Below are 27306 nucleotides of genomic sequence, written 5' to 3' on the forward strand. Positions count from 1 at the left end.
AATCGATCCCGCCTTTTTTTTATTAATTTTCTAAATCTCATCTCTCATTTCAATTCTGAAGAATCGATCAAGTTCATAAGTTCCATAGGTTTATTTGTAATTGCCGTACGTTATCGCATAAAAGAGTATCGCGAGAAAATTACGCGAATAACGATAGATCGTAAGGTAGACTTAAAAAATATCGTTTGACATCATCATCGCTTACCTCTCGATTTATCAAGTTCATTCGTGTGACTTCCGAGTGACTAACGCGTAACGCGATAGAGATAAAAATTGAAAATCTCTGGGTGGTTTCGTAAAGTGGATTTAAAAAACGGTGTTCGTAACATCGCCGCTTACTTCTCAGATTTATCAAGTTCATTGATGTGACTTCTCAGTGACTAATACATAACACTGTAGATAAAAATTGAAAGTTTCTGGCTGGTTTTGTAGTTATGAGACGCAGTGTACACAAGTTCGAGCCCATGTCAGACCGGTGCATGCGCACGATTGCTGTTATCAGCAGCGATATGCCTAGAAAATTAATCGAATCCTCTTTACGGTGTTCCCCCGAGTCGTTTTGAAATGTTTACATAACGAAGGCTCGTATCAAAGGGAAGAAAAGAAAATATGGCTTATATTAATGAGTATAAAGTGGGAGGAATTATATATATATACGCGACGATTCGCAGCAATAGTTGTATAAAACCATCGATTAGAACGCAATGGCTAAGCGCCTTGTGGAAACATTGAACATTCTTGACTGTAACTCTTCTCCAACTGTTGCTCTAGATCTACATGAATTGAAAACACGTATCTATTTATGATAAATTACGTAATTGTAAATAATATTCGTATACGTCTAGGGTAGAAAGTGCGATGCGAAGGAAAACGTCATATTATGTCGCAACAAGTTCCTAAAATAAATCACAAATATCGAAGACAACAGTACGACTCCTATATTTACTCCTCTTCGTTTTACAAATTTTATTCAAAGCGTTGCAGGTTTGCATGGAGCTTGGAAAAAGGAAAGTTCGCGCGATGAGGATCGACGAACGACAGGAATCGATGCGAAGAATTCGTAACGCGTTTAACTAAAATTACAGAAAATCAACGAGATATTCGCAACGTAAACGAATATAATTTTTGCATTTCAACTGTTCGAACTACTACTAACATAAAGATCGCTGATCCGTCTTAAGTTTATGTTGCTTCCAAACTGATTGCGAGTGGTTTTTCTTGTAAAAAAAAGCTGGATGATATTCAAAGGAGACACGATCATATGTTTCCCACCACGCAGTTATCCCCACACGCAAGCGAAGAATCATCAGTATTTATGATATGCTAATTTCCCGTTACAAATTCCGCGATGTTTCGCGGACGACTGCTCTTACCGGCTACAGCCAGTGGAAACCACCCGTTTGGAAAACCAGTCGTCAACGAAGGAATGGGAAGGAACTGGAGAAGAAAAACTATATGGTATACCAGATACCGTCGTATAACGTTCTTCTAAAAATAGGGATCGGTCTCTATGACACTTTTAAGAACATTTAGAAATCATATTTTCTATGTCTGACATCGTTAATTGAAATCGATAAGGTTCGATGATGTTAGATCGCTCGGCAAGTTCATAAGGTCTCTTATTATAAATTTCAATCGAACAACGAAACGTTCGAACGAATGCCGACTCTTACGATTAATCGAACATCGAGGAAAATTGAGGAGAAACATCGGCAGGTTTCTTTTACGACTGGTGTATTTATTCGTAAAAAGAAAGATACGTGCCGCAGCCAAGTTTTTAATAAATGATTTAAGTTTACGGTTCGTCAAATTCATAGGAGAGCGTTAGCTCTAGTCGTCAATTTGCCATTAATTTGTACGTTTTAATAAGATTCACATAGCGTCGCGACGGATCTATCAAGACATTCGGGTAGTATTTTTCAGCCGTAGCACACGTACTATCATTTTTCTTTCTTCTGAAGGTTAACTTCGGGTAACTAAAGGTACTACGATAAGAAACAAGGATGAAAATGCAGGGACATATCTAGAAAGTAAAGAAAGATTTTTGGAAGCATTTCAACAAAAACGTCGAGCAACGCTACTCCTATTTTCTTATTCTTCCATGCGGCATTAAACGAAGGGATTCGCTAATCGTCGAGCCGCGCATCTAAACATTCCGAGAAACGTGAAAAAAGGGATGGCTTTGTGCCACGATGTTTGTAAATTTGCTAACCAGTTTTTTCAATACAGAGATAGCGATGTTTTAAAGCTCGTTTAAAAATCAGCGAGAGAACTACTTTTTCGTGCCATTTACTTTCCTCTTTTCTCTCTCTCTCTCTCTCTCTCTCTCTCCTCATTAATTTCACGCAAATTCAACAGTTACATCGCTTTCGTACTGAGAAAGTAGAATCAATTTCTAAAATATCAACAGACAGCGATAGTACAACGTCTAATATTTCAATGATAACGTAAAACCTTCTGCTCTCTCTTTCTCTCTCTCTATATATATCTATCTATCTATCTATCTATCTATCTCTATCTCTATCTCTATCGGCCAGGAATTTCTCGAGTGTTTCTGGTATTTCGGTGACCTAATTCGAAGTTTCGCAAATTTCCGATTGTATCGTCTCGTTTCATCGAAGCAGCGACGTGGTATCGAAAAGTGGACTCTCGCCGAACCTCGTAACTTCGATTTCCTTAATCCGAATAATTTACGGAGTAACATCTGACCGGGGGAGTGTGTGTAGTGTACGTTTTATTATTATCAGAGTCGATCGCACGTTAGAACGCAGACGATGAAAATCTTGCTTCGGCCAAGTTAAGGATTACGACGGTCGCGGGGTGTTTCGCGGGACTAACTAGAGGGTGGCGCAAGAGTGTGGAGCGCGCAGACGAGAACGGAGGCGGGGCACTCATGTTTATATGCATTGTATTGCTAAAACCCTTTTAACCGAATTACATTTAGCGATTCTAGTGCCGCTTTCCCGGCTCTCTCTCTCTCTCTCTTTCTCTTTCTCTTTCTCTTTCTCTCTCCTACCCCGAGTCTGCCAGTGGCCGTCGTCACCCCTCATGCGCTTTTCACTCTCAACTCCCAACCTTCGACTCTCTATTTCTGTCCTTTTCGTTCGCACGACAAAGAGGACGAACGACGACGACGACGACGACGACGACGACGACATTGCGCTAGCTCCGGTGTAGTAGGAAGTCGTGGTGGGGTTGGAAAACCAATGGGGCAGGATTCCGAGACTTGGAACGGCATCCCTGAATTCTTGATTCTCTTGGTAAACAAGTGCTTAGGTGATTCACTGCTTGTTCGCTCCTATCGGCCGTCGTTTGTTTCTAGACGCCATTGCGTTTTGCGATTCTACCTCGTTTTCCGGTCTAATGGCTTTCCGTGACTAACGGTGGATAAGGTCGCTCGGCAACTCTCCTTCCTATTTCTATTTATCTTTTATTTCCTCTTCTTTCTTACATTCGCTCCTGCGCCTTACTTTCTATCCCTAAGTCCATAATGTTTCGTAAAAGAAACGAATAGCATCGCGCAATTCAGTCTCTACGTTAATTAAACCGCGCGGCTAATGTTACCAACGTCGTTCGAATACTCCGACAGATGAGAAAACTCATATTTAATTGGAAGATCAAACGAAACGTGACTCGTGCTTCCACCTGTAGCCTTCGTATGTAACTTAACCTATTTACTAAATATATGAGAAAACAAGTTCGTAAAGTATTAAAAATCTGAGAAGGAGAAAGAGAGAGATCGAAACATAACAGGTTACTAAAAATTATGTATTGGAAATTTCAATGCAGCAGATCTATGTATTCTCGTTGATGAATAAAGATCGTGACGTAGAATGATTGTATGACTGACGAAGGAATAATGGCGCGAGCGATGACGGGAAATCGAAGATCCGACTTGTCTCGTTCGCGGATCTCGCGACGGATTCCATCATTAGCGCTAACAAGGTTGGCCCAAGGCTACAAAGGGGACTTTACCCTTCGTCGGACTAACCTCTAGGTATACATACACACGCGTGCAAACACGTGTAGAGATGAACACGAATAGAGAGAGTATATGAGAGCATACACACCCCCGAGTTGTAGCTTGGTCCCTCTTTGAGACAAGAGGGGATAATAAGATCTACGACAATCAACTCAAGAACGACGATGCCAGGAGACGAGAGAGAAAGAGAAAGAGAGAGAGAGAGAGAGTGAGAGCATCACGAGATGCGACCTATTGGATGAGCTACGAGGTGATATTTGGTCACGTGATATTCACATTTCACTTTACCGTGAACCGGCTATTTATCGATCAATCGAAACGTTGAGAACAGAAGTGAGCGCCATACGAGCCACATTTTTACCGAACGCGAGATTAATTAAATCATGGAACTGAAGTGACGATAAAATTGAAATAAAATAAAAGTTAAAATAAGTGCGATTGAATTCAAATTGGCGAAATCTTGACTCGCGCGTTTCTGATTTTCAATTCGTGCAACGGAAACGAGAACATGGTGACAAACGAGAGGAAGATAAAAAGGAGAGGCAAGTAACGAGTACGAAGGCTGCGTATTGTGTATAAAGCGAACAAACATCAAGAAGGGATAGCACTAAAGGAACCGAACAAGTACTCGCTTTACGTATAGTACAGTGGGAAATTGGAAGGAGCTAACCGCATCGTAATCAATGTAAAATGGCGTCGGAAACATAGAAGGAGGAACGAGAACCGCCTTCTAAAATAGCACCGCTGTTTATTAGATTATCGTTGATCTTGTACAGGAAATGCCATAAAATTTTCCAAATCAACGAAGCACCGTTTGCTCCAGTATTTTAAGAAACAAATTTTACGTTAACCGGTACTTCGTATCGTACGGAGACTACAGGGGAAGAACATTATATATATACATATAATTTATTTGAAAGTTACGTATATAAAATTTACATGGTTTACCGAAATAAATAATAACTTTTAGATGAATCAGCTGCGCGCTTTAAGGTAGAACTTTTGGACTCTACCTGCCAAAAACTGTCGTATATCATAAAGAACGATATTTAAAATGCGGTGTGTCGCAAAACGAAGTTATTGACATCGATAGATTTTCTTTTCAAAATTTTAATAAAGATCTTTCCGTGAAACTGTGTATGTATGCACATATTGATTTTATCGCCCTTGACAATTGAGTTGAATATAGTTTCCTATATTCACCGCAGTAAATCGCAGAGGGCGTGAATAACACTCCGATTCTTTACAAAGTCGGTATTACAGATATTCTCTATTTTATGCTTCGTCGATAACAACTGAATTTTATTGCTCATTCTACATGTTGATCGATATATTATCATTTAAGTAGTTAAATAGAAGATTAAAGATATAGGAATAGGCAAGGTGCTAGTTGCTACCAGTGATAATGGATGTCGCCGTAATACTGTGTTTCATTTAATATATAAATCTATTTATGCAATTGAAATATGATTCGTAATTTAACGTGTTTCTCACTTCTCAAGTGTGTACTTCGGTATCTAGATAGAAATATTGTCATCTTATAGAAACACAGGTATGTAGTATCTAAATTTTATATAATGTATACACCACATTTTAACATTATTCGCTGATCGTTATTATGTATTTGAAACTTTGTTACAGTTTTCAAGAACCGTTTTTAATAATTGTTTGCCAGATTATACGTTATATGACAAAAGTCACTTTGGTGTTGAATTAATTACTTCTAGCATAAATGAAAGTGGAAGGTAGCTGTATCATTATGTATTGCTCTTTAACATAGAAAATGAAGACAGAGGGGAAGATAGTCATTTTGGGTTCACAAGGTAAATTCTGCGTAATAATAAACATTTTACATTTTTTATTTTCTTTCGTTCTATATTTCGTGTTTACATCTATATACGTTTATTCCTCGAAACCGTGTATAACCTTGTATAGCTTTATTAAAGAATATTTAGGTTAATCTATTGTTTATATCGATATATAGCTCAGACTACTTTGTAATACCACCTAATTCTAATTTGTAATTTTTCAGGTGTGGGTAAAACAAGTATGATCATGCGTTATATTGGGAGAACATACAACGGTCGGGTGAATCCTACAATTGGAGCAGCGTTTTATAATTGCAAGTTAAATATACAAGATACAAAAATAATGCTACGGGTACAACGATAAATATAAAATTATTTCTCTTTGTTCTCTATGTTTCTATTTGTTAGAACATGTTAAATAGCTTCGATGTTGCTTAAGAATTTGTATAAACACTTTCAAGACAAAATAGAATATAATATATTGAATTTTCAAAGATATCTTTATTACGTTATTAGAGCTGAATACTGCATGGCTTTATTTGTTTTATGGGATATAGATTTGGGACACAGCAGGACAAGAAAGGTTCAGATCAATGGCACCAATGTACTATCGAAATGCTAATGCAGCTATCTTGGTATTTGATTTAACTCAGCACAATACGTTTGCAGCAATGAAACAATGGGTGACAGAACTTCGAAGAAACGTTGAAGAAGCTCTGGTATTAGCAGTGATCGGAAACAAGTCTGATTTAATAGAAAAGCGGCAAGTCAATGCAGAGGAGGGTAGACTTTACGCTACGAAAATTGGTGCAAGCTATCATGAAACGTCGGTTCTTCAAGACGAAGGCATTCAGAATGTATTCTTAACCGTTGCTAGAGGTCTCCTTGGATTATCTTCGACTGACCATGACACTACACCAATAAGAGTATGCGAATCGACAAACTTAGATCCTAACGATATAGACTTATTGTGTACACCGATTATCGAGGAAAGTGCTCAAAACCTTAGTATCGCTCACGGAATGCAAGAGAAACCGTATGCCTGTTGCTAACTTTCTTCTGATTCTTTATTTCAATGATTTTATGAATATGGAATGATATGTTCTTTGTAATTATTCCTCGATAACGATTTAAGATAAGTTCGCAATCTTCCTGTTGTACATAAATACGCACACGAATCAATGAGCAGATTCTTATTTTCGGTTTTAAAAAATACATGTCATTTATAAATTTTTTTATAACTACATCTGCCTTTCTTATATATCTAATATTTTTAATACATTTTTAATAAAAATAAAAAATATTTGATGTTCTTTACGACACATTGAGTATTTCTGACATGACATATGTGATAATACACATAACGATATCAAATAATTATGATATTTGAAATGAAATTAAAAATGTAATTATTTCTTTCTTCGTTCAACGAGTTGCTGGTATAAAATTTATTAATGTAATTCAGTACTAATCACGGTAGTTAGTATGTATCACGTTAGTGTTCATAACGAAACAAATAGAGGAATTTTGTGCTCATAAGCACAGAATGATAGTGGTAAGGTGAGTCATTCCCTCTTTGGGCCAGGCTTCGCGAAGCGTAACGCATCCCAGCTTTGTTTATGTTTAACTCGTCTCACTTCCGTTACATAAGCATTTCTTTAGTACAGTACCTTCGGTTATGCCGTTATGCCTCAGATAGTTCATAGTAATGATGATTCACTGCATAAGGAATTCGTTTGAGAGATTCCGTTAAATGTGATAATCGTTCAAAGCGATTGAAATTGTATGGCTCGTTTGGTGCAACGATGTTGTGACTTAAGAATATTGATTTTTGGAAAAGCAAGTGTGAACTTGAAAACAAATTTTACAAGAAATTATTTTTACCATAAGTAAGTAAATTTCGTCTTTTAGGTGTTAATGAAATCTGAAAACGTTTTGTATAAGATACATAATATATTTATAAAAAGTTTCTATAAGCGTTGAAATACTTTTGCGAGCCGCTGTATATCAGAGGATAAATTTAATTAATTACATAAATCCTGCATCCTTAATTTTATTTCAGGTATGTACCTGCAGCGTAAAGTTGTATTGTGCGAGTAACCCAATTAGCGGCGTTCATTCTGCGCGACCAAGTCGCGTGAATAAACGCGAGAAGAAAGGAGCGCGTTATTTGAACATCGTGATGTACATGTAACCAGGAGAACAATGTGCCGCAAGTGCACATTGAAAGAGTTTCTTCGTGTCTATGAGTAGAGATCTGCAACAGAAGAAGGAGAAGCAACGGGCAGAGAAACGTTTCTAACGTAATAGCGGCTTTGGAGAACACTCTTTACATTTTGTATAAGAGAGCATTACTGTTCGTTAGTATTCTCAGTCAAGTTTAGATCGTTGAATGTTACAGAAACCTAACTAGAAAACTATCTCATTTCGATTAAAGTATCTAGTGTAAGATGTATGACCGCGTTATCGATAATGTCATTACGTTTTATAATAATAGTGAATCCGGTTATTTGCCGTTCTAACCGATCGAATCTTTATTTGATTAATCTTTCGACTAAAGATATAAGCAAATTATAATCGTTCGTTAGACCGATGATAAAATGTTTAGACCGGGTTATATATTTTTGCCACTCGTGTTGCAAATTTTCAATATTCTTCAACAATGTTCACATACTCTGTGTCTCACAATTGATAATCGTTTAACACCTACCGGGAATGGTAATTCGTATAGTAAAACGTATTCGTAGAAAATGTGTTTCCGTTCTAAATATCGTAACGATAAAAATAGATCTTTTGATTTAGATTGTTTTACAAGGATATCCATTGGTTCTAAGTTACCCGAAATGGACATCGCGTCACGAACTAATGCCATGAGTTTAACGGAATGTGAAAAAAATTGTTTAGGAAAGAAGCATGATTGCAATGCGTTTTCATTTGGGTACGGGATATTGTCGATATCGCGAAAAAATTGTTTAAATCAACGGAACGTTTTATCGAGCCATCGTGGTATTTTACCAATCGATACTATGTTCTCTTTCTTTCACTATCTTTTTCTTTCTAGCGTTGGTGTAAAGGGTAACAGTACCTGTTTAATTAGCCGACAGATACCGGCATTAGAAAATTTAGAAACCGATCAGGAATACGATGTTTACGCGAAAAAACGACGAGACTCGATATGGTGCGATTTTGACCGTTTCTATAAAAGTTTCGTACGCGAAGATGAAAATCGTTCGACGAAAGCAAATAAGCTTATTAGTAAAGGATCCATTATAAATAATGATAATCCTTTCTCAAAATTAATACCAGAACCAATTTCGGTATTAGTACCACATAATACGCTAACATCTTCAAGGTAATTCCCTTTTTATTTCTATCTTTACTTTTAACGATAGAAAATCATATTTACAATCGGCAAAGAAAATATCCACAGTTTAGTGATCAGTAATCTACAGTGCATCGAACGTAATAATTTAAAGAAAGTATGTAAAATGATATATATATTTCTGAAATTTCAAGAAACAAAAATGGTATGACGAGTCATGGACATATTGGTAGCTATGGTTTGCTTATTAATCACGATCAACGATTTCTTTCCGAGGACAATAACCGTAGTGTTCTGGATATTATTGGAAACAAAAATAAAAAAACATCGCCCACACCTTTCGGTAAGTTGCAATATTTTATGTCCTGCTATATATACATATACACTGCATAAATACATTAATAATAAATACATTTTTGATAGTGTAATTACGCAACTATCGTCACTATGATTTCTAAACATTTCTATTTTACGTGATAATAATTGCTCGATATAAATAAGCGTGTTATAAAGTTACTATTTTCTTAGAAGCGATGGCTCATCGACAAAAAAGTACTGGATGTATATGTAAATGACCAATTTTTTCGAATCATACTACAATTAGAATGATCGAGCTAGCTGAAATAATAGCATCTTGTATCCTTGACGAATCTCGAAGGACGTAAATAATAGAGCTCGCTTAGTTTTAAAGTGACATAATTTTAATGTATGAAAAATTAATAGTAAATTAATAATGAACCGAGTAATGGCAAGTAAAAAATATCTTCCACATTGAATTCTAACGTATCGAATACAGACTCTATCAAAAATTATAATATAATTTTAAAATTTGTTAAATAAAATCGAAGAAATTCAATATCATAGCATACGACTAACTTCTTCCGTTTGATGAACGAAACACGAATATATTAATTTATATAAATATTCGCAATGCAATAATAAAACAATTAGAAGATCGAAGCAGTGAAAAGCATTCGATTTGTAATAAATATCAATAGATGCCTCGATACTTAAGGTCCTCGCTGTATTTGTGAAGACAATCGTTGTATTTGCATATTAAGAAACCAATTCTTCCAAACAACCTTTAGCAATCATCATGATGTCCCTCCTCCAACGTGCGAATATTTCCTCCCACTATTACATCCGAAGCACTCACTTTTCTATAAAACCATGCTGGACTTCAATTTCATTATTACTTTTTACACGTTTTGGTGTTTCCATCGTATACGATTTTACACATGTTCGGTATCTCTTGAAGGGTGTAGTGTTCTCTGTTGATACTCAATAACACTGTTAATACATAATAAATGTAGCTCGATATAATTAGAAGAAGTTGAAGAAGATTTATGAAGGAAGTATGATCACGAAAATTAATATTTTTGTGTCCGTTACGAAAATCATCGTGGCAAAAAGTACAACGATTTTAATTATTTCGACTAAGAAAAGGGAGGCTTTTTGAATTGGCTGTGTCGGTTTTAATAATTAAAGAAACAGAAGCAGATATGTTTACAAAATCGTGGTTTTGGAGTCTCTTTATCTCGCTGCTTCTTCTTCGTACGATTTATAGTTCAACGATCTCGAAGAGAAGCAATAACGATGATTTTGCACGTAAGTTTACAATGATACGACAGGATTATCCAAATCCTAATGCTAGGATTTGACATATTCATTTATTAGTAAATGTTACGCAAATGTTCTCGTATTACGATCTGTTGATGTTGCATGTGATATAGGTGTATGTATAGCTTACAATTAGATAAATATGTTTCAAAAATTTAGTTATAATTTGTCATCGAAAGCTGCTACCTGGCAAGAAAATGATGGGATTATTCATCGAGCGTATCGTCAATTGTGAAAATCTACAGGATTGTTGTCGAGCATGCGATTACGAAAAGACTTTTGTGTGTAAAGGTTTTAATCATAGGTATGTGAAAATGTCTCTATATACTATTCTATCGCTCTAAAGTAGACAGACAATTGCTTATTTTGACAAGATGCATTTTAATTACAAAATTAGAGATAAATCGAGGTATAATGATTTTATTCTTTATAATCATCGTAGCTGCGTGCAATAGAATATTGTAATGTTATTGAATTGGTTTTTAAAAATGTATATGCGATAACAAAATTTAACTATAGATTGTAATATAATTTTCCCGTAATTCGAAGACGTAGGACCGATGATTCAAAGTGCACGTGCGAATTGACATCAACACCATATTTTCGCATGGATACCGATGAAGATTTTTCAATTGATTCTTATTACGATTATTACGAGAAGGTTGACAATTGCCCTTCCTCGGCATGGCATGATAACGGTATACCACGTTGGAAAAGCTATGCAAAAAGTTCTCGAGAAAACAGTCAAAACGCATGGTTGGACCGTGAAAATGCGAATAAAGATTTCGTGCACACGGATCATTCGATCTATAAAGAGAATTATCCACTATATCGCGAATCAGCTTATGATCTTTCAAATGGTCTCGCACGATCTGGCAAACCATTTCATTACGAACATCCTCATGGTAAATAATTCTATTTAGATTATGATACGATACGATTACGATGTAATTGGAGGAGAGTAGCGATATAAGACAGAGTACACAACCGAGACAATAATCTATCATATTTTTCTCATTATTAACGAAAATACTATTTTTATTTCAAACGAAATAGGTTTTACGTCTCGTTATCACGATTTGAATTGGAATCGCAACTGGAAAGAATCGGAGTCTCGCAATCCCGATGTAATTAACGACAATACCTTTGTCAACTCTCGCATTGATTACGATAAAGGATATTTTGACGCAAAATCGCCACGTTTCCCCAATTCACGATTAGACCATCCTCTGACACAGGAATATTCCATTCCTAACGAGAACGAACAATTTTATGGGAAATTGTACAATTACGGCAGTGCATTCGGCTATAATGATAATTACGTGTCCGTTCCAAAAGAACCATATTATGAAAAACACGAGACATCACAAATGACACGAAAATGTTCAGTGAAAGCTGCCTCAGGTTCAAAATTAAGTAGAAGCGTCTTACGAAAGACTTGCGCGGCACACGATTTTGAACAATGCGAAGAGTTTTGTACCAATGAAACAAGTTTCTCTTGCGAAAGCTTTGCTTATAGGTAAGCGAAAGAATAGAAGAATTTTTACTAATACCTAAGGGTTGGGCATTCTTTGTTTGAAATAAATATAACGTCAAATAATGATTAAATGACTCAAATAATAAATGATTTAATAAATATTGAATAACACGAGAAACTTGTAAATACGGTAATTGATCAAATACTTTCGCAAGTCACTGCATGTTTAGCTGCTTTTGTCGCATCGAACGTTAAAATTCAACAACTCCGTCGTAGTTGAACACCAGTGACCTCGTTCTCACTAGAGAACGTCGAGGTCACCTTTCGAATTATGTTATGTTATTAATTTTATTCTATGTATCTATGTAGATGCAATGTGGCAACCACGAATCCTACCGATAACTGTTTACTAAGCGATCGTTCCTATCAGGATCTAAATTTTTACACGGATCTTGAACCAAATCGCGATTACGATACCTACGCATTAACGTCGGATGCTAAGAACTGTTACTTAAAAAAGTCAACAAATCGATATCCTTTGGAGGAATGTTTCTCGAGGATCAGAAGTGGATTTACCATGCCGATGGATGTCACGAAGAAATCAATATTTGTTAATGATTTTGGAGAATGTCAATTTGCGTGCACCACGTCGCAAGAATTTGTTTGTAGAAGCTTCGTTTTCAAATATGCGATGGACAATCACAAAGTGTACAGTCATGAACGCGTATCACCTAACTGTTTCTTAAGCGATTGGCCGGCAGAAGAAATAAATCCTATCGATATGCCAGATATGGATGGTGCCGAGTTGTACGAAAGAAATACATTATCCTATGGTTGCGAAACGCATCCTTCGTCCCTATCAAATTCGAATGCAATTGCTCCGTACGACAAGGGATCCTCTCAATCGCACATGGACGAACTTTGTTATTCTGAATATCATAGACCATGCAAATTAATGTCTCACGCAGTGATTTCCTCGATGCGAGCTGTTACAAAACAGGATTGCCGCCGAAGGTGTTCGACGATGAGAAACGCCGGTGTGGTACCTTGTATGTCGTTTAATTACATGTGAGTACTTCACTTTCGGTGAGTATTAATATGTGGTCTGCGAATGCTTATGCATTTAGGGGAAATTGAAAAATCCGAGAATGCACAGAATGAGAAATCACTCTTTGCCCGGTTGTAGCACGGTTACAGTGTCATCCACTATAAAATATCCAAAGTATAGTAATCATAATAACATTTAGTAGATGAAATAAATCTCTGTTTGGATTCCATTTCTTGAGTCGTGTCCATAGATCACATAATAATTTGCATAAACATCCGCAGTCTATTAGTATAGTTACGTATAGTGTAGAAAAAGTATCGTTCAATAATGATTAATTTCATTCGTAGCATTACTATCGATAATACACGGAGTAACTGTTTTTTAAGCGACATATCAATACGAGATCTAAGGCCAAATCTGGACTATGTTCACGATAATGATCACGCATTATATACATGGAAAGATTTTGATCCATATTGTGGTTTAATCGCGAATGCTTTCAATACGACAAATGCACCAACGTTTGAAAATCACGATCAGTCACATCCTCCCGAGTTCGGTTATCCGAATGCTCAAAGAACACCCGAGAGCGAAATACATTACCCTCATGAGCCAGCTTCCTATCATCCCACTCGATGGAGAAATAAATTTCGACCTGATGAACACGATTACAAGCATAAGTTAGCTAGTGGAGACAACACATCCCCTCTTGAACCTGGTACTTCCGAATATGGACTTAACTTTTTCCATTGTAAGTATTTCGATGACCTTATGTTGTCAAAGTCAACATTCTGAATAATTTTTTCATATACATAATCGCTGGTCCTCGCTTTCAAATATTCGAAAAAAACTTCAGTTACTTTTACGTTAAAATTACAGCCTATATTTAGGCTTAAGCGCACGCGTTTGTATATAGCTGAACCTCAACCGACATAAATCATTAATGATAATTATTCTTAGTATAGATGAAAAAGGAAAGCAAATGAGTTATAGGTTGAATTACATTAACATCGCTATATATTAATTTTATTTGAATAGCAACAAACCAGCTTCCTCCATCTCGACGTTATACGGTAAACGGTTCTCCTTGCAAAAACGGCACCGTCTGTCAACGAAATGAGATCACTGGATTCTGGTCTTGTGAAATTGAAAATGAATATGGTAATTGGGATTACTGCTGCGAACCTAGTCATCAATGTGGATTTTCACAAGGATATCATCATCCTTGGTACGATTAATATCGATTGAGCTAATTCCATTTTATTTTCATTTTCTTTGTTTTCCATCATTAATTGTAAACGTTAATTGTAGATTAGCAGTCTAGTAATAAATAAATAACTAATTAAACAATCTTGTAGGTGTTACGTGGGTCCCAACGAAGATCAATGGAGACCTTGTAGCGAAACATATTATCCATATCATTTTGCAATGGATCATTCAAGTTATCGCCAATCGCCATTATATACCGCTCGTCATTGGCCAGTAATTTACTTCCACGAAACATCACCACCAAACTGTTCTACCAATAATCCTAACGTTAAGGAGTCATGGAAACTACAGTGATAGATTATTTCAATAAAAAAAGAAACCTATCCTCATTGCCGTTTTCGCATACAACATGTACTGTGTTTTCTTTCTTATATTACATGATTTTAGCCATTATCAGACTTTCCTTTAGATGATAATAACAGTAACAATTATTTTCTTTTCAAATAACAAATTCTTGATAGAAATATACTTTATGAACATTATATATTTCTATCGCAATTCCGTTGAATTAATAAATGGATAATTACGAAGTAAATAACATATCTTTGTTAAGATGATACTAGTAGACTTATAAAAAAATACAGAGTAGTACACAGAATCTACCCAGATAAATAACCCTAATTAATTTCAAAGAAATTAACTAAAATGTTTCGTGACTTGGGCAGACAGTTTCTTATTATGTATATGTACGTATACTGTATACATATAACCTGATATAATCATGTGTATAAGATTTAATGACAATTCTCCTACTTTCGTATTTCAATTATTGTCAAAAAGATAATTACAATTTACTATGAGTCGTAGTATCTAAGTAATAAATTTATCTGAATAATTTATGCTAAAAATTTGGTTTTAATTTAATACATGTTACTTATATAAATACGTATGTACTCTGCATAAACATTAACTATAGGAAACTGAAAATTTGATACGCCAACTAGTGACAGCAAAATTAAACTACTGAGAGTAGGTCGAGTATCCAGTATCCATGTTATTTCATATGATCATCAATGTTTGAATGGTCACGTGAAAAATGAATGCTTTTAAATTTATTTAATGCTTTTAAATTGATCAATGTAATAAGAGTTACATAGTTATTTAACCAGTTATAAAAATTAAAATGGAATTTTCTGCCAGAAAAAATAAAAGTAAAGTATATTGCTGTGTGTACGGTTGTAACAGTCGTGCATGTAAACGTGACACTGTTCGTTTTTATCATTTTCCCCGTGAAAATGAAAACTTAGTTAAATTGAAAAACAAATTAAATAAGGAGGAAATTATTGACCGCTTCAGTGCATGGGTGAAAGTTCTAAAAATGGGCAAGAATGTATCATCGTCGATGAGAGTATGCTCATTACACTTTACAAAGGAAGATTTTATCCCATCAAGTAAGTATTATTGTAATTATATATACAGTTGGACATAAAATTTACAATTTTTTAAAAGTCGTGTCGGGAATTTACCAACATTTTTTCTTCTAGATAGTCGCATACGTCGTTTAAAGAACACAGCAATCCCATCAGTCAACCTCCCGAGTTCTTCACTTAATACACAGCTTAGTAAGTACATCAACAGCTGTGCAAGCTTCTGAACGAGAGAAAAGATTAAATAGAACAGCTCATAAAGAACATTTTTTTAATTAAAAAAATTCTTAATTGTTAGAAGCTAGCGATTATTTGGAATATATATAAATCAGCTGATTTAAATAAATGAACAGAAAGACCAAAGGACCTACGTTCAGTAGTTTGCCATCTTACCACCAGAGCATGGTCATATAAATAGGTTTCGACACTCGCTAGGGAAAACCGTCCAAAAATTGAATTATGAAAAATCAACATGGAAGACAACAGAGTTCTCGTTCTTGTGAGACAGATAGAAGTGAGTAGAGTGTCCTGTTCTTATTTGAGACACTTATAGCATATCATGTATAACGCAGAACGTAAACCTTCATGTCTTCCATGTTGATTTTTCACGACTCAATTTTTGGATGTTTTCTTTTATGTTTTTGGTATACGAGTGTCAACACTTGTCTATATGATTGGTGCACTGAAATCTAAGCCACGCCTCCATTAAATTTACCATCCATCACAGAGGTCGCCGGTGTTGTTCGTAACTTATATTTTCGCCATTGTGATTCTATCCATTATCTGGTTATCTTCGGATAGTCGCTGCCTTAATCATTATTATGTTATCGTTATCACTTTCGTTAATACAGCAGCATTGAACGTATTGTGCAGTGCTGTTCATCATTGCCATTAGTTTCATTATGGCGACGCCGGTGACGCCGCCATCATAGTTCATTTTTGAGTCGATCGGATGGTATCACACAAAAGAAGTTACATGTATAGAAAACCCAGCAACAGTACACTCATTATTTTAGTATGAAACCCATTTTAGTCTGAAAAGTGTGAAGGTATCGTTTACGTTCCTTGCGGAAAAGCAGGCAAAAATATACAGTAAAATTTTACTGAAGTTAAATGTATGTTACTCCCTGTAGGCAGTTCTGCACCTTGTCAAAAAATTGTTCATACCACAAAAATGCCGAAAACACGACTGATTACGCGTTCAATAACGAACAATCGACCACCTCACATGACTTTAAATTTGGAGTGTTCAGAAGAGCCTCTCAGCGAAGCACAGTTAGTGTTACGATTAGAACTCAAAGAAAATTATGACAGAGTATGTTTTATTTGTTTTCTTTAAACAATTTTCTTTTTTTTGTAATTTTATATGGTAGATTCAATCTTCCTCTAATTTATTCACTTATATACCTGTAGGTTGCTGCCACTTTGGAGGAATTGGTTAAAGATCATGGAGGTAAATTGGTATGCCAAGCAGGCAATGTCAACGGTTATCAATATACATTGTAGGTATCATTTTCTACATAGATGTTATCTTTTTGCAATTGCTGCTCTTTTAGCAAACTCAGTGATTGTATCTTCTCGTATACCAGGCCTTCAAATCCTGCTCAAGCAACGGTTAAAAATAATTCACAACCTATTGTCAATGTAGTAAGTGTTATGGATATTATAAACAATGTATATATGTATTATACAATTATCATTATGTCTTTAAGAAGTGATATTGATTACAGAATCAAAATAAAAACCAATCTATTAAATTGAATGTATTAAATAATGCAAATGGATCTCAGGGTAACATACAATTGGTTGTGGATTCACGAATGGGAGTTATTCTTGGATCTGTTGCTCAACCTCAAGGTAAATAATTGTTTATGATTGTTTATTGTGCATATACAATAAACCAATAGTAAAGTAATAAGTAAGTAACAAGTAATAAATTTTAGGAACTTCTATGACCAATGTTTCATCAGGTTCAATCTCTACTTCAACATTAACACCAAATTCGACATCCACATCTACAGCTACAACTATATCTACCATTGCACATTCTCAAACAGAAAATGTATAAAAGTTTTTCATTACTTTATTAAGCTCTAACAAGTTCTATTTTGAAGAAAACTTACTTTTTCTTTTTTACTTTTTCTTGCAGTATAAGTATACTCGTTCCGGACGCAGAACAAAAGTGCTCGAAGTACAACAATCCGACATAATAGAGGAAGTATGTTATGCGTAAATATCGTTTCACTACCAGATTTTTTTCTTTTTTTTTTTTTGTTGAACTGATCTCATCTTACTTTAATCATGTAGCCCACGCTAGTACCTCGTGGAAAACAGAAATTAGGATGCTCGACACATGTTGTTACACCAAGTAAGTTCCATTTGATCACTATGAAATATACCTTCAGTAAGATATAAAGCATCTATAAATTAGCTATATGCTAATTACGTACGCTAGACACATAGCCTCTGCAAATTAAATTTAATGTTTTAGCTACAACCAGCCCACAAGGTGTTACTAATCTTAGAATAAAAACTGTAAGTAAACAACAGGTTACACCGACAGTGTCATCGACATCGGCTACGATAAATACGACTACAAGAACGGTATCACCAACGATAACGGTATCGGCAACAACAACAAAACTGGCTATTGCAAAACCAACAGAGCATACGAGTATTGGTGGAATATCAATTGGAAAAAATGCAGGTTAGAGGAAGAATTTATGTGGAATTAAACGCTTTATGATTATCACGTTGATTGCTGTGTATTGACTGGGAAATCGAATTGACGTTACAGATAATTTATTTGCAGTCAATGTAGTAGACGAATAGAATTTTTCTGCTTTAATTCCAATAATTTTTCACTTTAGCTTGCGACCAAATTGATGAATCGAAGAAGAATCTTCCAGATGGAAAGGAAGTAACTTTTAACAAAATAAACGGAGGCAGAACATTTCCTTCTTTGGTCATCGTAGCTAGACCGAATCTCCGTACAAAGGATATCGCGCCAATAGTAGCTCAGAAAGAAAGATCAGAGTTAGGTACCTATTAACATGGGTGTGATTATCGGTTGCCGCCCTTTTCTTTATATAAATTATTAATGTACGTTTCAGATTTGAAAGTCAAGAGCGTACTCATGTACTCGGCTACAAAGTTTGCTGAATGGTTGATACAGCAAGGGTTGGTAAAGTCTGAACAATTTTGTACCCAACATAATAATAATTATCAGAGGAAATTAAAATTAGGAATGTATAGTGATCCCGGTACATTTCCATATTCGGGAGGATACGTTTGGATTTCAGAATGTTGTGCAGATCGTTTTGTTTCCCTCTTTTCCGGTTCAATTTTTCAGGGTGCTACATATACACCTACCATTCTTTTAAAATTAATTTATCATTGGGCATGCCAAACAAATGTTCAAAACGTTACTTCCTGGGTGAAAGTATCAAATGTATATGTGAAAAATTTTTATACACATTTACGTAGTGTTTGTACTGCTGCAATTTGCGATAAATTTCGTAAAATGGGAGGCAAAAATTCCGTGATACAAGTTGGTGTAATTAGCTTAGGTACAACATCGCAGGACGGAAATTTACGACAAGTTAAAGTCGAAGTGCTTGGTGTATTGCATTATGCCACACTTGATTTAAGATTAAGAGCATGTGATCCAGTGCAAGATGGTGATAGATCGTATAAACGACGGTTCAATAATATTTTACACCCACTGAAGGAGTGGGTACACCCGGATACGAAAATTATGACTGATTTCACCGTTGATAAAAGCACTCTTGAAGAGATGGGTTTTAATCATGTTACACAGTCAGCATTTTCTGATCAGGGTCCTCGAAATTTTATGAGCAATTATCACATTATGGAATATTTAAGAAAAATTGTCCCAAGAATGTTTCAAAATACTCTTAGTTTGCTTAGTAGACAAATGATACAACAATTTTTGGACGAATTAGTATGGAGAGAAATGTACGGATCGACTGCTGCCCGAGCATTTGACAACATTATCGAACATATTGCGGAGCAAACTGGAATCGAGTCAAACGAAAGTCTTATAGATCGTTTGAATAAGATAGGTGCTAATCCGTTTCATAACTGGTCTTACTCAAATACGAATTCACCACCATTGACGCCGCTTATGACGATAAATAAAGAAGAATTTTTTTCGGGCTGCGAAGTTTTGATCCCAAGTAGTAGCAACATGAAACAACAAGAAACATTGCCTTCCGTTCAAACGACGAAACCTGGTCCGAAGAGGGGACGAAAGAGAAATCCAACAACAGCCATTAGTCCGGAGCCCGAGGTGAAAAAAACCATCTACGATTCAAAAGGCATCAGAGAAACAGATAAGGAATGTAAAAACGATCAGGTACAGTTGCAAGAATTTTACTATGCTACTATGGAAGGTGATAAAACTCTTCTTTTAAAGGAACATAGAAGTTCCCTATATTTTAAATGCTTTCTTTGCGCTGCAATATTGCGTTCAAATACAGATGTAATGGAACACACTATTGGTCATGTGCCACCACAAGTACCTGGACAATCAAATTCTCCTGTATGCCGGTATTGTTGCACTGCATTTTCATCTCAACATCAGATGATTACACACGTTACGGAATCACACAGCACTTTTGGTCATTCTGATAGTGACATGGTTGTTTGCGCCATTTGTGAACAAAAATTCGGGAACACTGGTCTTCTAATTAACCACTTATCGACGGTGCATTGTCCTTCAGAGATGCCTTACCGATGCGAAATTTGCGGTTATCGTACTTCCAGTCATAAAGACGCTATTGATCATTTCTATCGTGGTCATGAAAGGGGCGAAGGGTTACAGTGTCCTTATTGTTTAAAAATAATAGATTTTGCAAGAGAAGGCAACCCCAATGTTACCAGCGTTCACGCATTCTTATTACATATGCAAAGACATGTTATCAGAAGGGAACAAGGACGTGGAAATAAATGTTCTAGATGTTGTCTTTGGTTTAATCAAAAAAGTTCATTAAAAAGTCATCAAAGGGAATTGCATGACTCTGTGTCTAGTACAAAGGTTGTTCCGTATTCAGTTGGTAATAACGGAATAATGATTGCAAAACAACGATTTCAAAATAGACGATTTGAAATCGATAGTCCAGTTACGGAATTACCACACGATGAAAAAGTTAAAAAATGGATCACTGGTCCAATTACGGTGAACGTTCCAATTGAACATCTATCCTGTAAAGAATGCGAAGAAGATATAGATGAACAAGATCATTATCCAGGCGAACAAATATGCCAACTGTGTCGCTACGTAACTTGTTGTTGGCGTGCGTTTAAGGAACATCAACAACAAATTCATAACGAACGACCGATGACCAGTTTGGTAGTTCCTTCTCCTCTTATTAATATTCCATTAAATAAAAAGATGCGATGTTCATGCGGTTATGCAACAACCGATGGAAACCAATTAGCCACACATTTGGTTAAATGTAACAAAGTGTCTAGCTACCCGGCTGAGGATACAACACCATCCGGAATGTTAAACAGTTTAGGATTGGTACCAAAAAATAACTCAGACGAAATAGATACTGACATCAAAAGGACTAATTTACTGTAAAATAAAATAAAGTGAAGTACAAGTTTTTGAATTAATTAGGAGTTGTAGATGATAAGTTGTATAACTGTTTAGAGAATTAATTTTATCCAATATTTCAAATCGTTCTAAGTTACATCTGTGTAATTAGTATAAGATAACAAGTTACTTGAATAAGAATGTTATAAAATATAATAAAATGGAAGTGAATGTTGTAAATCGGATCGATTTTTTATCATGTATCGATACATTCGTTTTCACTATTGTTGGTTACTTTCGTATTCTGTTATTTCAATTAAAGAAACCATAAAACAACCATGAATAGAAATGTCACTCATCATATTGTTATTAAACATCTTCAATGAACATAATTTAAGTCACCAACACTTCATACACGCCATGCAATGTGTATTGTTTGGAAACATTGCTAATAATACTACAATAATAATACAATAACACAATTATTGAATTAAGTTGTATCAATATTATTAATACGATTATGTTGCTGAGTTGTACCTTTATATGAAGTAATAAATTATTATTACATGAAAAGATACTACAAGTTTAAAATATGTATCTAAGTATATAATTCTTTATATAGTAGTGTTTGCGTAACTACAAAAACTCGATATTTTATCGTTGTAGCTATTCAGAAAAATATATTCCAGGTATTTATTTCTTTGACTTTCTAGATTTTCAATAGGTTTCAAGTTTCGAGTTAAAGTGGAAAGCGTTAAGTACAATTAAGATACAGAGAAAAGTTTGTTTAATATACGTAATGCAGAGTTTCGAGGTCACCTATCACAATGAAGCTAGTTACAGGAACGGACTGGTGAGGATATGGAGCTTCTGCTAAGTGGAGACTCGAGCTCTACTTTTATGTGCGTGTGTGGACATTGTATATACAAAGGTATACATATAAAAGTTAATTTTTTCTTTAATTCTTCTGATATAGAACGAAGTACAAAATTTATGCGTTTTTCTAAAGTTTTATTTAGCAAGAGTGTTTTTCGGTAATTCCACAATAATAAATGTAACATACATGTATCTCCACGTAATCAACTATATCAATACAGTATACAGTACTAGTTAATAGAACGCAGAGAGTTTTATTTTCAATTGAAAACTCAAGATAAATCGTAAACTATTTGCTTTAACGTATACTAATTCATTATTCTGTACTTATCTATATTTCTAGCAAACTATTAACACTTTTTTTACTTCATTTAACGTCATCTATTATCAAGTCAACACTAAAGAACGCATTTACTAAAACAAACTCCACAATGTTAATTGATTCGGGTTACCAAAGATTATAATTATAATTACAATCATTGCCATTAGAAATATTATTTAAATACCTAAACATAATAAAGCAAAAAGAAAATATCGACCTAATTACGATTACAACGATCGCTACCAGTGTGTAATTGATTGTTTTAGTAAATATTTTAACGAAATATTTTAAATATTATAAATATATCTTTTAATTGGGATTATGTTTAGAATTATGTTTGCACATCTCATTACAGATACTGAATGATATCAAAGTTTCATAAATCGTATCACAAGTTGATGCTTTATTTGAACTAATCTTTATTGGGAAAGTAATGAATCTGTATACATCATGTAAAAAGTACAAGTTAAACAAGAATTAATTATTTAAGATAAACCAAACACTAGTTGCGCATCGTTACATGTATAAAATATCTGTATATGTGTATATAGAATAATAATACTTACAAATGATTTTAAAAATGTATAATAATACAGAATAAAACGCGGTAAAATCCAATTTGATACAATTAACATTGAGATTTATTAGTAGTAAATTTCTTTTATAATTTGACGTTTCATAGGTTTATGTAACTTTTAAGCCTTGATACCGTCAAATTTTTTACGTGGGGAGCTTCGTCAGCTGTTCATATGATCTTAACATTGTATTCAAGAGAATGAATCGACATTTCCGCCCACATCCTGTTATGTTGGCGATCTACATATACCCGACTATCAGTTTCGGTTTGTTCTGTATTTCTTCGTTTTTCTCCGTACATTTTCATGTCTCTCTCGCTCTCACACTCATTCTCCCTATCTCTCTCTCTCTCTCTCTCTCTCTCTTTCTATATATATATATATATGTACGTACGTATACATATAAAGATATTTCTCTTAAATTTAACGCCAAGGTGTATAGTGCTGGAAATGTTATTTTTGACATATTTTACATACTTTACATCTTTCGAAGTCGTTAGTTTCTAATACAATAATTTACTTTATGATCCTAGCGAGTTGCGAAATGAAAATTTTGAATTTTTATATATTTTTTCGTAAAACCCTAAACTTGTGATTTTTTTTATTAGTAAATAACAAACTAGCAAAGAAAATAGAAAAGAAAGAAATTCTGTTTGCTATTTAAGACCTTTGGATTGTAATTTATTTTTCGTTCCGATGGTTGTAGAACGTATACATTTCCGTTTATATGCTCGTTAGCCCCTATAATTGAAAAAAAGGCAAAAAAGAAAAAAACGTTTAGAAAAACGATAAAAGTTACTTGGAAATAGTAAAGCTTAGAAGCTTAGATCAACAAAAAACGGACTGGTTAAAGTGATAATATTTACGCAAAAACAAAAACAAAAAAAATACCTGTGCGTTAAATTTGAAAGAGAAGTCTAGCTTCTGGTTGACTACTCGATGGCATAGAGCATGTAGAGATTGCCAGCATCACTGCCTGGTGGTACCAAGGAGTGAGTCGGCGGTAGTACAGTGAAGCCCAAAAACATGAAGGTACGAACCAGCATAGCTAAACCATAACAACAAAGTGTTTTAGACGAGAAACTTCTCTCCTCATAATCATTTTCATTGGAGTCAAAGAACGGTTGACAAATACCTCGATCCGCTCTGTCTTTACGCAGACAAATGATGATATTTGTACATTGTAATGTTTCTTCAGCGTATTCCAGGAGAGACACGAAACCTTCTTTCGAACCTTCGGGTAAAAGGCAGCTTGGCACACGAATGTAAAGACAATGACGCCATACTACAGTTTCCCACTCAACGGATGTGCTTTCCGTCAAATGTAGAGTAAATGTCAAGCGTAATGATTCGCTATTTCGCACAGCTTTCAATAATTCATCCTCCTAGTAACATAATTGGAATTATACATATAAATTTTATAAACAAATACAGAGAAAATTTAAATATAGAAAATATAATATTTTAAGTAGTATAATGATATAGAAAAATATTTTCATCCGATATAATAATTGTAAATACGTACTTGAACAATGTGGGAGCTCACAGAGAGCTGACTCTGCTTGATCCCCACGCCGCGGCTCTCTGTGTTGACTGTAGATACAGACAATGCGGCATGGGGCACATCAGGACCACCACAGAGGCCCCACACCCAACGTTATACAATAATGTTGTTGGAATCTAGAGCCTTCTTCTAAACTCTCGTCTACACATTTACTTGACATGTCACTGTAATTTCATATATTCCGTCAATTCATATTTTATATGCCTAAAGTATATATCAGTTATAAAACTTTATTTGTCAATTAAATTTTATTGTGCCCACGATTAGTTATGTTATCACTATTGTCTGATATATTTTTATTACAATAATATCTGAGTAATTAAATTTCCTTTTTTTAGTTATCTATCAGATTATTTATATTTTTAAGTATTTTATCTTTCTTTGTATATATTTACATTTCATGTTTTAGAACGATAGAAATTATATTCTTTTTTCGTTTCTTGGAATCTTATACTTGCCGCACGTATGTGGCGCGTAATGTATGAGATAACGTATTCATGGAAAATCATAGAATTTTGAACTCAAACATATTAATAAAACCGGTTGATATGAAATTGACAAATATATCGTAAATTGAAATTAATTATAGAATAGTTCAAAGAAGTTAACAAACACATGATTAATACTAGCGATAGAGAATATTTTTCAACGTACACACACACACACACATATATATAGCATTTCTCGATAATGAAGCGAAGTTATTGAGGAAGATAATTATGATTAAGACTTTGTATGCTTAGATATGCTTGTAAATTTAGATATCACTGTTTATTGTAAGTACATTCGTTATCAACGAGTTTTTACTAAGTAGATTCAAATTTATCTTTGCACGATTGTGAAACGAGGAAAAAGACGAGATTAAAATTGCATTGTGGATATTTTTGTTCAGACTGCTAATTATATAAAAACTGAATATGCATTTTCATAAAGATTCGTAGTGACTCATTTCGTCTTTCCATTCGGTTTTATATGATTGGTTATCGTTCGTACCGTAATACAAATAACGCAATTGTCACCGTGGAAAATTGATGATTTCACATTTGTTACTTAATGCTTGAAAGAATTAATTAATTACTAAATATTTTATTTATATCGTTACAATAAAATTAGTTTGTTTTGACAACTATTTTCTTCTAACTATGATTTAATATTGAAAGTATGATTATATCATGATTTTATTCCACACATGCCAACTTCTACACTACAATAAGAATTATGTAAGAAATCTCTATGCTTTGTCTATATATTACACATATACATCTAATGTACGATTATTTCCGTTTCAATATAACAGTTTGTGTTAAATATATACGATATTGCTAATTAGTAAAAACTGCTGTAATATCAATGCAACCTCGATTTTTATTCTTATGGAAAGAAATTTATTCGGTTGAAATAATGTTGTAACAAAATTTGTTTATTAGATTTTTGTGCTTTACATGTAGAGAAGAAACAGCTGACACGTACAATGTGTCGACGCATACGCGCCGATTCTACGTCACGCGATGGATGTTCACGATTCACGTGGCAGCGTATTATATTATGGAAATAATACTTTCAAAAAATTATAGGTCGCGTTAAAATTTCATTATCATTTTATTTTCGTACCATTAATTTTAATTAGTTTCCATTTATTCTACCGAATCACATTACTGAAAAATATTATATCTCTTTAATATATAATTTTGTTTATAAGTATTCCTAGCATACAAGAAAATATAACAGTGATTACAAAATACATTATAACTCCGAAGATTTTTACTATTATCAAGGTAAATGATAGAATCGAAAGGTAATGTGAATTATTAATGCGTTGTTTGCATATTTCTGAAGTACCTCTGATGAAATCTTTATTCATGAAAGAAAATAATGATTGTCGACATTTGCTATTAATATAGCTTTTATAAGAAGTATTTTGGTTGAAGAAAAATTGTAAGGATAACATAAATTCCAATAAATAGAATATAAGATGGCGATGATCAAGTAAAGGCAGAAATGGCGCAGTAGTCGCACGGTACATACCAATTGCTGGATATTAAACTTGGCATTATTATGCCTTTTTTAGTACTTCCACAATTACTTAATGGTAAGTCGGAGTTAATACTCATACTTCTTTCTTCGTAAAATTTTGGCGGCCGTAATTTTTACTTTTTCACAATGAAATATTCGCTAGAGCAGCGATCGCTATCCGATGAGGTGTTTCGTAGAACTACTAACACACCGAGACAATCATGCTATTCAGGCGAATGAAACGAACTGAAGCGCTCCTCCTTAAATGTCGGCTTACTTCGGTTCGGTTCGATTCGAGTTATATCGAATTGATTCAAATCGATTAGATTTTTTCATTCACAACATTCTATTTACACAATTAACAACTTTTAATGAGCATTTAGAACAATATTAACATTTTTATATTATTATTATATTTTATATGTGGATTAATGAAGCTGTCTCTCTTTTAATATTTTTCGGGAATGAGGTGTTTATAGATATATTTCAAAAAAGTATAT

General features: G+C 34.4%; 3 protein-coding genes across 3 annotated transcripts; 2 read left to right on the top strand and 1 right to left on the bottom strand.

Moving 5' to 3' along the window:
• The first annotated feature begins 5407 nt into the window (after window positions 1-5407).
• LOC132911106 (ras-related protein RabJ) lies at window positions 5408-8609 on the top strand. The gene is made up of 4 exons (XM_060967509.1): window positions 5408-5534; window positions 5624-5805; window positions 6015-6142; window positions 6348-8609. Exons 2-4 carry the CDS (start codon window positions 5766-5768, stop codon window positions 6840-6842), a joined length of 663 nt encoding a protein of 220 aa, XP_060823492.1. The 5' UTR covers window positions 5408-5534; window positions 5624-5765; the 3' UTR covers window positions 6843-8609.
• Window positions 8537-24238, top strand: LOC132911404 (uncharacterized). The gene is made up of 21 exons (XM_060968023.1): window positions 8537-9142; window positions 9307-9455; window positions 10892-11036; window positions 11282-11637; window positions 11789-12251; window positions 12579-13277; window positions 13605-14008; window positions 14296-14485; window positions 14616-14817; window positions 15635-15917; window positions 16011-16088; window positions 17027-17208; window positions 17307-17395; window positions 17483-17540; window positions 17624-17750; window positions 17837-17955; window positions 18043-18111; window positions 18201-18261; window positions 18385-18600; window positions 18764-18934; window positions 19007-24238. The coding sequence occupies exons 1-21, from the start codon at window positions 8541-8543 to the stop codon at window positions 21499-21501; spliced, it is 7158 nt and encodes a 2385-aa protein (XP_060824006.1). The 5' UTR covers window positions 8537-8540; the 3' UTR covers window positions 21502-24238.
• LOC132911108 (ornithine decarboxylase antizyme 1) lies at window positions 22447-27058 on the bottom strand. The gene is given in 6 exon segments (XM_060967511.1): window positions 22447-23970; window positions 24121-24277; window positions 24365-24614; window positions 24755-24856; window positions 24858-24957; window positions 26819-27058. Coding segments are annotated over 5 exon segments (654 nt in total). The 5' UTR covers window positions 26905-27058; the 3' UTR covers window positions 22447-23970; window positions 24121-24161.
• Between the last annotated feature and the right edge of the window lie 248 nt (window positions 27059-27306).

This window comes from Bombus pascuorum, chromosome 10 (genome assembly GCF_905332965.1).
Source record: "Bombus pascuorum chromosome 10, iyBomPasc1.1, whole genome shotgun sequence".
Lineage (NCBI taxonomy): Eukaryota > Metazoa > Arthropoda > Insecta > Hymenoptera > Apidae > Bombus > Bombus pascuorum.